General features: G+C 47.4%; 1 protein-coding gene across 1 annotated transcript in view; it reads left to right on the top strand.

Moving 5' to 3' along the window:
- Positions 1-13,409, top strand: part of LOC109291104 (macrophage mannose receptor 1-like) — a 63,829-nt gene that overhangs the window by 14,049 nt on the left and 36,371 nt on the right. The window contains 3 exon segments of the mRNA XM_019507965.1: positions 4,612-4,725; positions 8,039-8,154; positions 8,336-8,484. Of these exon segments, the coding sequence (XP_019363510.1) occupies positions 4,612-4,725; positions 8,039-8,154; positions 8,336-8,484 (379 nt within the window).

The raw sequence follows: 13,409 nt of genomic DNA, 5'->3' as shown, positions 1-13,409 counted from the left end.
TCTTCATCTTTTTTGTCTCTTGACCCTATGATTCTTGCTTTCTTTTCAGCCGGTGCCTCCTTTAACTGGAGAGATAGAGGATGTTCACCACTTTGGCAAGCCTATAGCTGCTGGTTAGGGTACTTTCCCTGTTGTGGAAAATGTGATTTAAAACATCCTCAGGCTGTGTGGGATCAAAAACCTAAGTTTTCTACATGGTGGGAAAATACCTTGCATGGGTGGATTGATTTCCCCTCTCAAATTGCTCCCTTCCCCTCCTACCCAATAGAAAAGATTTCTGCGATAATAGAGCCCTCCATCAGCCCTGAGTCAGATGTTTCAGTGGTGGAAGTTCACCCCCTCCACTGTGCCTATTCACACAGACTGTTGATAGGTGATTTCCTACTCAGTACTCACATGCTCAGGAGGTACCTATGGTTGCCTATTGAGGAAAAGAGAGTTCTGTAGTACTCTGGGTAGAATAGGATTGCTCTCCTAACACATGGCAAGATGAGGTGAAATGCATAGACTTATGCCTTGTACATATATTCTGTTTCTCCTGGTAGATTTGCTCCTCTCCCATGAGAAAGCATGAATTCAACCTTTTTTTTGCCTTAGGGTAGAAACAGCCATTTAACCAAGAGAAAAATAAACTGGAAACAACCAGGGTTAAATCACTCCCAGAATTCTCTCCCCTTGGGGAGTGAATGTCTATACATGCTTTGGCTTCTCTCAGAGGAGAATCTAGTCCTCCAGCCTCCTCCTCTCCCCAACTAGAAACATGGGATGTTGCTTGCTCCAGCAGACAGCAGAACACACCCTCTTCACAATCTCCTCATTGTGCTACAGAGATGCATTGTGCTACAGGCTGACCATGGGCAGTCTGGAGCAACCAGTTAGGACTGCCCTATATGCTGCTGTCTTCTGTTACCAATCACACTAAAAAAGCTTTCAGAGAATGCCAGATGTGTGCCTACCACCCTCCTTTTCCCCCTCCATTCCCTGCTCCCCCACCCAGTTATAGTATCAGCACTGCAAGCTTTCTACTCTTCAGGGTCTCAACATTCAAATGTCTGTATACATTGCTGTGTGTAAATTTTCTCTAGAACAAACCTAGAAGAATACTTCCAAATTATTTGAATTTATGAACAGAGCCTTAGGCATCTGAGCCTAAGAGTCAATGTAAGATCTAAGCCTTCATATCTGAATTTGTCTCCCCAACTATAAAATTGAAATAATAAAACTTACACACCTATTAAAAGTGGTAGACATTTGAAATATTATTTATTTCTGAGTGTTTTATTTACTGGCTTCAGCTATGTTTTTTAATATATATGTTTTACTGTAGGGATATTTTTAAATATAATTTCCTATTTTTTAAATACATAAATCTAACAAGACAGAAATGTTATGATATAGAACAATACTGACTCATTTCCCAGTATCATCATCAGGGTTGAAAACAGATTAAGAATACAAACACCTAACATTTGAGCTAACCAAGTAACCAATAGCAGTAGTAGGCTGTTATCTTCTAAGTACCTGTTTCAGACTTTGGAAGCCCTGATGGTTACATATCTACATTTCTCATCCCTTCATGCCTTGCCCTTTGCCCTTAATGTTAGTATATATGCCTTATTTTCCATTATCACAAAGCCTGTCTGTGTCCCTCTTTATCTCACAGCTTGCCTTTGCACCATTTCAGTCTCTATAGCCATTATATGGAGCAATCTTAGGTCAGAGATGGATTCTAAAGAATTTAGTAGGTATAGATTATATATTAACTGTTATTTCTCTGCATCTTATAACTTGCCAAATTACATAGATTTTCAAAGGTGAGCAAATACAGGAGACCCTCACCATTCACGGAGGATACGTTCCAGAGATCCCGGCGAATAGCAAAATCTGTAAACAGATCAGGAGTGAGGCAGCAGGAGCCCAGCGCCGGCAAGCGTGGAGCTCCTGCAGACACCACTGGCACTGGCGGCGGCAGGGTGTGGGGTGTGGGGTGTGGGAGCATGGCAAGACCATGTGGGGAGAGACCATGGGTTCAAATAGTTGCACCACATATATTCGAAATCGCGAATCTGCAAATGGTGAGTGTTTCCTGTACCCCATTCCTGAGGCAACACATCCCCCAGCCTCATTCTAATCCCTGCTTCACTATTGCCAACACTTGTGGTTTTATTGCCCATCTTTCATGGGTGGGTCTAGGATTTTGAAAAAGGCAATGTATCTGGTGCGGAGAAAAATGATAACAGATTTTTCTCTATTTAAAGAGAAACTAGAAAGTTTGCTAATATGCTAGGGGCAGTTTAAGATTGAAACAATATAATATGTTCAGTTTAAGATTGAAACAAAACAAATATAACTTTATCAGAGTATGCATTGATTTGCTATATTATATATTAAGTACAAAAATACAGTGAATTAGGCAAGTAATAATCACATCATTAGAATTAAATGTACATCATCTCTTACTCAGCTTCATAAAACAAAATATAGCCTTTTTGAGCATCTTGACTGTGCATCCCATATCTCACTAGCAGTTATTTCCACATCTGAATTCACATTCAGTATGGGCAGTCCATTGAGATGCTCTTCACTCATTGTTGAATGATGCCATGTTTTAAGTCTCTGGCAAGGTTTTTTTTGTGATATTGCTCATTGAACCATCTGTATTGTTGGGATAACAGGTATTTTCATAGTTTCATAGTTTCTAGGGTCGGAAGAGACCTGAGCAGATCATCTAGTCCAACCCCCTGCCATGGCAGGAAGAGCACTGGGGTCAAATGACCCCAGTAAGGTGGTCATCCAACCTCCTATTAAAAACCCCCAGGGTGGGAGCCTGCACCACCTCACTTGGAAGCTGGTTCCAGACTCTAGCCGCCCTGACCGTGAAGTAGCGCCTCCTGATGTCCAACTTAAACCTTCCCTCCGCCAGCTTGTGACCATTGTTCCTGGTCACTCCTTGCGGCGCTCGGGGGAACAGGGACTCCCCCAGCGCCTGCTGATCCCCCCTAACCAGTTTATAACAGGCCACAAGATCCCCCCTCAGCCTTCTCTTTTGAAGGCTGAACAGGTTCAGGTCCCGCAACCTTTCCTCATAGGACCTACCCTGCTGTCCCTTGATCATACGAGTGGCCCTCCTCTGGACCCTCTCGATGCTGTCCACATCCCTCTTAAAGTGCGGCGCCCAGAACTGGACGCAGTACTCCAGCTGCGGCCTGACCAGTGCCGCATAGAGGGGGAGGATCACCTCCTTGGACCTGCTCGAGATGCATCTGTGGATGCACGACAAGGTGCAGTTGGCCTTCCTAGCCGCCTCCCCACATTGCCGACTCATGTTCATCTTGGAGTCAATAATGACTCCCAGATCCTTTTCCACCTCCGTGCTGACAAGAGGGGAGTTCCCCAGCCTGTATGTGTGGTGCCGATTGTTCCTCCCCAGGTGCATCACCTTACACTTGTCTGTGTTAAACCCCATCCTATTCTCCTCCGCCCATCCTTGTAACCTATCCAGGTCCAACTGTAGCCTGTTGCTCCCCTCTATTGTGCCCACATCCCCCCACATCTTAGTGTCATCAGCAAACTTGAACAGGGTGCTTTGCACCCCCTCATCCAAATCACTGATGAAGATGTTGAACAGGGCGGGCCCAAGGACCGAGCCCTGTGGGACCCCACTTCCCACGTCCTTCCAGGTCGAGAAGGACCCATCCACTACCACCCTCTGGGTGCGACTCTCTAACCAGTTGGCGACCCATTGGACTGTATGGGTGTCTACGCCACAGTCCCCCAGCTTCCTAATGAGAATGGGGTGAGAGACAGTATCAAAAGCCTTCCTGAAGTCTAGGAAAACTATATCCACTGCCACCCCTGCATCCAATGATTTAGTGACCTGGTCGTAAAAGGCCACCAGGTTGGTCTGACAGGACCTGCCGCTGATGAACCCGTGCTGGTTGCCCCTGAGCATGCCGTTCCCTGCTGGCCCCTCCTGGATGTGTGCCAGAATAATTTTCTCGAACAGCTTGCCCAGGATCGAGATAAGGCTGACTGGTCTGTAATTCCCCGGGTTCTCTTTCCTCCCCTTTTTGAAGATGGGAACCACGTTGGCCCTCTTCCAGTCCTCCGGCACCTCTCCAGAGCACCACGAGTGTGGTATTTTAACAAGTGGTGACTCTGGTACCTGATACAACCAGGAGATGCAAAAAGATAACCAACAACTCATTGCTTCTCTTTTTAACAGTAATGAAGGAAGAGGTTCTTTTACTCTAAAATTTGCTAATTGGTACGCTTCATAACTCAAAAGGTAAATGTATGTTGTTCCCCACACTCAATGAATTGCTCAGCAGAATTCTAATGGCGTAGATCTGCCAGACCTCTTACAAAATAGAGGGCAGGAGAGGCATCTTCATTTTCAAGTATATGACAAACTGTGATTGCAAATATGTAAATTAGATTTTAATAAGAAAAATTAAATAGCAATTTGTGGAACATTATCATCAGCATTATTAGTATTGTTCTGTATCATTTGTAGACTTGGGCTTTTTTAAGGTAAAGAGAAAGGAAATGAGAAGTTTCTAAAGATTATGAATCCTTAGTTGTTTTTCCTTTCTTCCCTTTTATACTCAGGAAGGATTTTGGGAAGCTACTGTTTGTGAGAAGAAACTTGGTTACATCTGCAAAAGAAAGTCATTATTACAAGCTCCTGAGGAAGTAGGAATGAATGACCCGGGCAGCCAGAGAGTAAGTGTGAAGTAAATTATTAGCAGATGCATGAAGAATATTTGGCTTAGTAAGTTGGTCTCACTCTGTAGAGTAGATAATCATTGATGGTGTCTCTTGCAATAACAGCTTTTGTAAGTTTTTTACTTTCACTGCGAAAATACTTAAGGAAATCTAGTTGAAATTCATTTTTCATTTACATAAATGATCCTGATTCCCTACATCTCTTCCTCTTTGTGATGCAATCCACATCTACCATTTAGTCAGAGATCTTAGGATCTTAGTCAAACTGAAAAAGCACACAACACCCACTAAGGGTATCTTCATCTCAGTTCTCAGGTCTTCTGTTTCTTTAGAGTTTTTATTAGCAATGGGCAAATCTAAATGGTCATTAATGTATAGTGGTTACTGTACATTTAATTTAGTACTTGCATAATCAAGTACTAAATTAATGTGCAGCATCCCGAGTTACTGCACAGTAGTGCTGGCGAATGCCTTTTTAGTGATGTTACTGCACAGTAGCCTAATAATACTGCACAGTAGCATATTAGCACTGTCCATGCTATGACATACTACTGTGCAGTACTATTAGGCTGCTGCATAATTAGCGTCTCATGTAAATGTGCCAAGTAACTATAAAAAACCAAAAGCAGTTCAAAGTGAAGAAGAACTGCCTTTTCCAGCTACCTGTCCTAGATTTTTTACTTGTGGGCTCCCTGTTTGATCTTTGAATCCTATGCCTAAGTTATATGGTCTCTGTCACAGGGGCACGGCACAATATGGCCCCAAAGGGGAAAAGGGGTGCCCCAGGACCCGAAATAAGGCGGGGGAGAGAGAGAAGGGACAAAAGAAAACAACGAGTTCCTTACCAGCAGCCAACAACGCGGGAATGGCAGAAGCGGCAGTGGGACCCATGCAGCTGATTAGCCGCTTCTTTTTAAAACTGCGGCCAGCCGCGATCAATAATGATCGGAGCCGATAAAAGATGCTCTGAGGGAAGCGTTGACGATAAAAGATGCCCCGAGGGAAGAAGCCGGGGAGGAGAACTAGAGACCAGCTGGGAGGGGAGCCAAGCCTGGCTCCTTGTCCAGAGGCGAGGGAGAGGCCAGCATCCATCTGTGAGGCTGGAAGACATCTCCCAGCTGCGGGACAGAGAGCGCCGAGGGAAAAGCAGTGGATTCCCGGGTTTGCGGTGGCAGAGCTGGGCACAAGGTTCCGGGGACAGAGTCCAGGGTTGAGAAGCGCCCTGAAGAGAGGGGGACGGAGGAAGACCTGGCAGGTCAGGTGGGAGCAGCACGGGTCAGGAGGTCACCCCAGAGCCCATCCCAGCAGGGAACCTCCACTCAAGCAGCGGGAGGGACTGCAGAGTCTAGGATTCAGCCAGGTGGGACCACTCGGCGAGAGACCGAGCAAAGAGGGGAACCAGAGCATCAAGAAGCAGTCCTGAGGGATTGTTAAGAAAACACAGCACCCAGCCAGAGGGGTGCTGCAGGGGAAATTAAGCAAGGAGAGGCTTCTCTCTGGACAGAGAGTCCAGACTTTGATTTTGTAAGCCAGAGAGACTTGCAGGCACTGTTTTTCATTTGGGAGTTTTGGGCAGAGTAGCCTACGGCCAGAGGCCCAGGAGGGGAACCGCAGAAAGATTCCCGACCCACAGAGTTTAGAGTCGAGCCAAACCAATGGAGTCGCTACCAACTGTCTCTTGGCACCACAAGGCGAGGGATGGGCCCCGGGAATTGTAAGCAACTCAGCGTGGCTGGGTCTTAGGGCAAGGTGTAGGAGAGGGCAGAGCCTCACAGAAGTTCAGCACCCCTGAGAGTCCCAACCCCGGATGAGGTAGTAGTCGGCCTCTCCACTGAACGTTCCAGCAAAGTCGTGGCGGGCAAGATAGGGGCAGAAACTACCGTCAAGATCACATCCGGAACAGACCATTCCAGGGACAAAGTGGCCAGCAGGCCCATACGCCAGAGGCTGAGCAGCGCGAGACCTCATGTTCAAGGCCGGCCGGTTGCAGTCTCTAACTGGCAAGCTTAGTCATTGGGATACAAAAACCCACTTCTTTAGCCTATGCTAATAAACCCCTGTGATAGAGGAGTGAATTTATTTCTACAAACAATCCTGGGCTGTATTGCTCTTACATCAGAGGGGTTTAAACCAGGGGTGGGCAATTATTTGGGCCCACAGCCCACATAGGGAGTTTTGGTGAAGTGTTATGGGATGGGACCTCCCACCCCTGCCACAATTCACCAAAACTCCCTAAGTGGCCCTGGGCATGGGGAGACTCACCAAGACCTGTGCAGGAAGGGTGTGTGGCAGGGTGGAAGGGGTGGGACTGTGGGCAGGCAGGGAGCTGCATCTGGGGTTGTGTCCATGGCAACTGGGCTGTGACAGTGTGGGGCCAGGGCCAGGACAGAGCTGCGATCCACTCCCTGCATGCCCATTGAAGCCATGCCCATCACACGGCCATACAGAATCTGCACAGGTCCTGCCCCCAGCTCTCTGTATGGGGCAGATGGGCCAGGGTGCCCAAGCAGTGAGGCTGGGTTTGGTAGTAGCAGCAGCTGGAATGAACCACCACTTCTGGGGCTGCCAGGCACCCCAGCCCCACTGCAGGCCTGGGTGGAGTGGGCGGAGGGGCAGGATTGGCCACATGCACTATAGCATGGCCTGCCTCCTGCACCTGGTTGGGCAGGACCAAGGGATCCACCATGGGCTAGAAAAAATTCCTCAGTTGGACATATTTTGCCTACCTCTGGCTTAAACCTTAACACTTATAAGCTACTGATGTCAGGCATCAGTGTTCTATTGGATATCAGAATATTTTTTCATTCTAAGGATCTAGAACCCATAACACTTAGCTACATATTTCAAATTCCCCTCTAAATAAGAGCAGAGACAGTCCCTTTTTCTTCCAAAGACTGCATCACTAACCTTGTAAATAACTGGAAGGCCATATTTGTCCTCAAAGTCAACATTGAATGCCAAGCATCATAAAAGATAGGATGAGAATGCAGGTCAGAAGCAAGCAATTTGGGGCAAAAGTCCAGTATCATCCTCTCAGTAATAAGAAGGCTGATCTCTGTATGAGCAGGGAGCCTTCTTTGTTACTTTACAACTCAGCTCATGAGTCACGATTAAATTCCATTCTTGTTTCTCAGTGTAGCTTCAACAATGGATTTCACATTAATGTATGATAACTGTATCTATATATATCTATAGCTATCTATTTATCTGTCTGTCTGTCTAAATATATATGCCTATATTAAAGGGCAAAGCAAACAATACTTCCCAGTGTATTAAGAAGTTGTGTGTGTTTGCCTAATGTTTGCTGCAGGGCTGGAAAAGACATGGCTTTCATTGTTACTTGGTTGGACACACATTTCTAATATTCTCAGAAGCAAATGAGGCGTGTCAAAGGAGCTATGGCTACCTAGTTACTATGGAAGACAGGTATGGAAAAAGGCTTTTTAAATCAACTTTTAATTATTCAGAATATACAGTAACATATCTAAATCAACCATTTTAACATCTTCTCCATTTGGAATGATTTCATTAAAATTATAAGCTTGAAGCAGAGAAGGGTTAAGACTAAATCTTTAAAATGTTGTAAAACATGTATGTTCTTTCCCAGAAATGACCAAGCCTACCTCACTAGTTTGGTTGGGCTGAGTTGTGAAAAATATTTCTGGATTGGTCTCTCAGATGTAGAAGAACAGAGGACATTCAAGTGGGCCAATGGTGAAGTTGTTTTGTTCACTCATTGGAACTCAGGAATGCCTGGTAAGCACGTCACTACCATATAATCTGTGATGTTCATGGTTTGACTAACATCTCACAAGTTTCCAAATGCTGTCCTCTGAGGGGCTAGACAGGATTCAGTTAGGCGTCATCTCATATCCTCATACAGGAAGGTAAATGAGGCACAAGAAGTGAGCTAGCCATCTTAACTTACCTGGTGCAAGGGAATAATGTAGCAAGTTGGTATTCCTCATTCTGAAACTGTGCAAACAGGGGCTCTGGTGGTCTAAGATAAATACTGGGTAGTGGCCGGGCTGGAGGTGTTTCATGGTCTCAGCCAATCCACAATTTTAACACAGTAGTTAGTGGCTGACAATAGTACACCAGACTGTGAAAAACTGTTGTTGGATGTTGTTGGCATCTTGGGCAGCAGTGACCATGAGATGATCGAGTTCAGGATCCTGACAAAAGGAAGAAAGGAGAGCAGCAGAGTATGGACCCTGGACTTCAAAAAAACAGACTTTGACTCCCTCAGGGTACTGATGGGCAGGATCACCTAGGAGGACAGTCTGAGGAGGAAAGGAGTCCAGGAGAGCTGGCTGTATTTTAAAGAAACGTTACTGAGGGTGCAGGAACAAATGATCCCAATGCACAGGAAGAATAGCAAATATGGCAGGTGATCAGCTTGCTTTAGCAGATAACTCTTTGGCAAGGGACTTGAAGAGTAACAAGAACTGTTTCTACAGTGGCAACAAGAAGAAGGTCAGGGAAAGTATGGGTCCCTGACTGAATGGGGAAAGCAACCTAGTGATAGATGATGAGGAAAAGGCTGAAGTTCTCAATGTCTTTTTTTACCTCAGTTTTCACATGCAAGATCACTTCCCAGACTACTGCACCTGGCAATGCAGTTTCGGCAGAAGGTGAGCAACCCTTAGTGGTGAAAGAACAAGTTAGGAACTATTTAGAAAAGCTAGATGTGTACAAGTCCATGGGGCCAGATGCAACACATCTGAGGGTGCTGAGGGAGTTGGCTAATGTGATTGAAGAACCACTGGCCATTATCATTGAAAACTCATGTTGATAAGTACTGAATATTTGGAAAAGGGCAAATATATTGCCCATCTTTAAGAAAAAAAATAAAGGAACAGGTCAGTCTTGCCTCAGTTCCTGGAAAAATCATGGTATGGGTCCTCAAGGAATCCATTTCTAAGCACTTGGAGGGGAAGAAAGTGATCAAGAATAGTCATTCACCGAGGGCAAGTCATACATGACCAATCTGATTGCCTTCTATGATGCGATGACTGGGCCTATGGCTGTGGGGACAGCAGTGGACATGATATACCTTGAATTTAGCAAGACTTTTGATATGGTCTCTGTCACAGGGGCACTGAGGTGCCCTGTTCCTAGGAAAGAATATGGGCAGCTGCCAATCAACAGGGCAGCTCAGGTGACGGTTGCTGGGGCAACCGTGCTGGTCAGGTGACCAGGAGGGGGCAGGGCCGGGCCTTTATAAACAGCCCAGGCTGAAGCCTAGCTGGCAGTTCCCTTCTGGCAGCCTGAGATGCAGGAGCTCTGCAGTAGAGGCAAGCAGAGCAGAGATGAGCAGTGCAACCTGATCACCGAAGGGGCTGCATCATGAAGTAAGGCTGGAGGGAATCCTGATTGTGAAGCTTGAAGGTGGAACATAGTGGCAGGGCACTTAAGATATAGCCAGGAGACTTATTTTCGGTTATACCCCTGGGCTCAGGGCTTTAAGTTTCTTGTTTGTTATTGCTACAGACCGGAGGACCAGGTGAGGTTGTAGGGGTGCGAGGAGGCCTCGCGGGAGCGCCCCAGCAATCTGGGGGTCCCTGGTGCCCTGCGGGGTACCGTGAGCAGTGCCGGGTAGGCACAGCTGTTCGCGCCAGTGTGGCACTGTGTTTAGGGGTGTGTTATCCCCAGCCCTGTGTGGGCAATAGGCGGAGAAGCCTAAGTAGGGCGAATGACCCTGACAGTGGTCTAGGGGGCCAGGCATGGCTGGGGCCACCTGAGCCCCAACCAGGAGAAGTACTGGAGAAGCCCCGAAAGGGGAATAAGCTTATTGAGAGACCCTGACAATGGTCTAGGGGGCCAGGCATGGCTACGGCCACCTGAGCCCCAACCGGGAAAAATACTGGAGAAGCCCCGGAAGGGGAATAAGTCTATTGAGAAGCCCAGTGAGGGCTAAGAGTGCCTAAGTTCGAAGAGACTGGCCCGATAGGACACAGTCTGTAAGAGAGAAGCCCAAGAGAGGGCGTGAAGCCCCAGAAGCGGGGCATAGGTACTGAGGGAAGCCCCAGGAGTGGGCATACGTACTGAGAGAGGCCCCAGGAGTGGGCATATGTATGTGGAGAGGCCCCAGGAGGGGCGAGTATATTGAGCAGACCCCAGGAGCGGGGCGGATATAATTAGCAGGCCCGAGAGGGCTAGCGAATAGAGGGGTGCCTGTTGCGTGACGAGCCCAGGGGTGCCGGTTGCGTGACAAGCCCCAGGGGCGCCGGTGAAGGGGTGCCGGTTGCATGACAAGCCCCAGGGGGTGCCAGGCAGAGCGCATACAGGAATCTGACCAGATAATGTCCAGTAGATCTGCGAGGCTTGGGGCGTGCTAAAGGGGACGTTGGAGAAACGCATAGCCCATAAGGCTGGGGGTGCATCAGGTCGCCCCATACGGAATAGGGGCCAGTACAAATATAGCACCGTGCTCAAGGGGATCGAAGGCAGCCTCCCACCTAAAACTATAAACCAGCAAGACGTGGCAGGTGAGAAAAGAGGGTGCTGGATCGCCTACTTGGCATGGCAGGGGGCGCTAGGGGGATCACGGCCGCCCCTAGGCCCTACTCCATGACAGTCTCCCACAGCATTCTTGCAAGCAAGTTAAGGAAGTATGGGCTAGATGAATGGACTGTAAGGTAGATAAAATGCTGGGTGGATTGGGCTTGATGGGTAGTGGTAAATGTTTCAAGGTCTAGTTGGCAGCTGGTATCAAGTAGAGTGCCCCAGGGCTCAGTCCTGGGGCTAGTTTTGTTCAATATCTTCATTAATGATCTGGAAGATGGGATGGATTGCACCCTCAGCAAGTCCGCGGATGACAGCAAGCTGGGGGGACTAGTAGGTATGCTGAAGTGTAGGGCTAGGATTCAGAGTGACCTAGACAAATTGGGGGATTGGGCCAAAAGAAATATCATGAGGTTCAATAAGGACAAATGCTAGGTCCTACATTTAGGATGGAAGAATCCTATGCACCAGTACAGGCTGTGGACCAACTGGCTAAGCAGCAGCACTACAGAAAAGCACCCTGGGGGTTATAGTGGACAGTGGGACTGTACACAATTTTACCAGCTATTTCATTTTGACACAGTTTCGACTTGTTTTGAGCTCAAAACAGCAAAATCAAAATGAAACGAAGGGCTTCAAAAAAGCCTTGAAATGAAATGAGGGCAGTCAAAATGTTTCAAAACTTTTGAAGCAGTTCATGTTTCGAAGTTGAAGATGGGCTTGCCTTCAGGGGAACAGAAAGTAAGGACAGGGAGAGGGAAGTGGGGGGGAAGGAGTGCTCTGATATTGACTATGACAGTTTGGCTGCCTGAGATGCTGCTGGTGCTACTGTGCTGCTTACTAAGTTATTACCTGTTGTCATTTAAAGTGGTGGACCAGAACAAGGCTGTAGGGCAGGAGGAGACCTCATTGGGGCTCACTACCATGTCATGTAGAGGCCCTGGTGCCAGTGAGATTGTGCCTTAACACACATGCAGTCACGCATCATTAGTTTTGTTTCTCAGCAGCTTGAGGTGCAGTTTCCCAGAAACCCCTGCACCTATTTCCTTGAAAACTGGCAGACTTCATGGCCTCCATAGGGGCTACCATGCATGCAGTTTTCACCCTGCTGTGCCATGTCACATGCATGTGTTAAGAGCTTTGCTTGTCAGCAGCTTGAGGTGTGATTTCCCAGGAACCCCAGCACCTATCTCCTTGAAACTTGGCAGGCTTTGTGGCCTCATTAGGGGCTACTACGACTGCTGTTTTTATCCCCCTGTGCTTTAACACTTTTATAAGTGACATGAGTTTTGCTTTCAAGACTTTGAGGTGCAGTTTCCCAGAAACCCCTGTACCCATCTCCTTAGCAGGCTTCATGCCCTTAGAGGGGGCTATCATCCCTGCTACTTTCATCCAAATATGCCCATAGGCTATAATGGGGAAGCATGAAACTGCCTATAACTTTGTCATTCATTGGCATATTTGGATGAAAGTAGCAGGGATGATAGCCCCCTTTAAGGGCATGAAGCCTGCTAAGGAGATAAGTACACAAAGTTAAAACAAAGCAAAACAGAACAGTGCTTTCAAAATGAAATGAAACTGAAAGTGAAACACTCTCCTGTCAAAACAGCAAAATGGAAATTGAAACAAAATGGTGCTGTTTCGCACAGCCCTTGTGGACAATAAGCTGGATGTGAGTCAACAAGTCTAACAGAATACTGGTCTGCATTAATAGGAGTGTTGCCAGCAGATCAAGGGAAGTAATTATCCTACTCTATTCTGCACTGAGCAGGCCACATCTGGAGTACTGTGTCTAGTTTTGGACCCTGTCACGGGGCGGGGTATTACGAGCGGCCGTGATGTCTTCTAGCGCCCCCCCCACCATGCCAAGTGGGTATAAAACGCACCCTCATTCTCGCCCACCACGTCTTTGCTGGTAATATTGTTAAAGGGAGGCTGCCCTTTCTTTTCCCCTTGGCACAATCCCCAGGTATACTCCCGCCTGTACCCCATCTACCGATACTCCTGGGCACTCCCGCCACGGGGCTATATGTGGCTCCTACCACCCCTAATATCATGTTCCAAACCTCTCAGATGTACCAGATGTTATTGAGTCAGTTCCTATTGCCCGCGCCCTCGCAGACGCCCTCCGGGCTTATCTTCCTCGTGGCCCACACCAGGGCCCTTCTCTGTAC

This window comes from Gavialis gangeticus, unplaced genomic scaffold (genome assembly GCF_001723915.1).
Source record: "Gavialis gangeticus isolate Ggan-Ray unplaced genomic scaffold, GavGan_comp1, whole genome shotgun sequence".
Lineage (NCBI taxonomy): Eukaryota > Metazoa > Chordata > Crocodylia > Gavialidae > Gavialis > Gavialis gangeticus.
The sequence above is the reverse complement of the archived record's forward strand: the minus strand, read 5'-3'. Positions and strand labels throughout refer to the sequence as shown.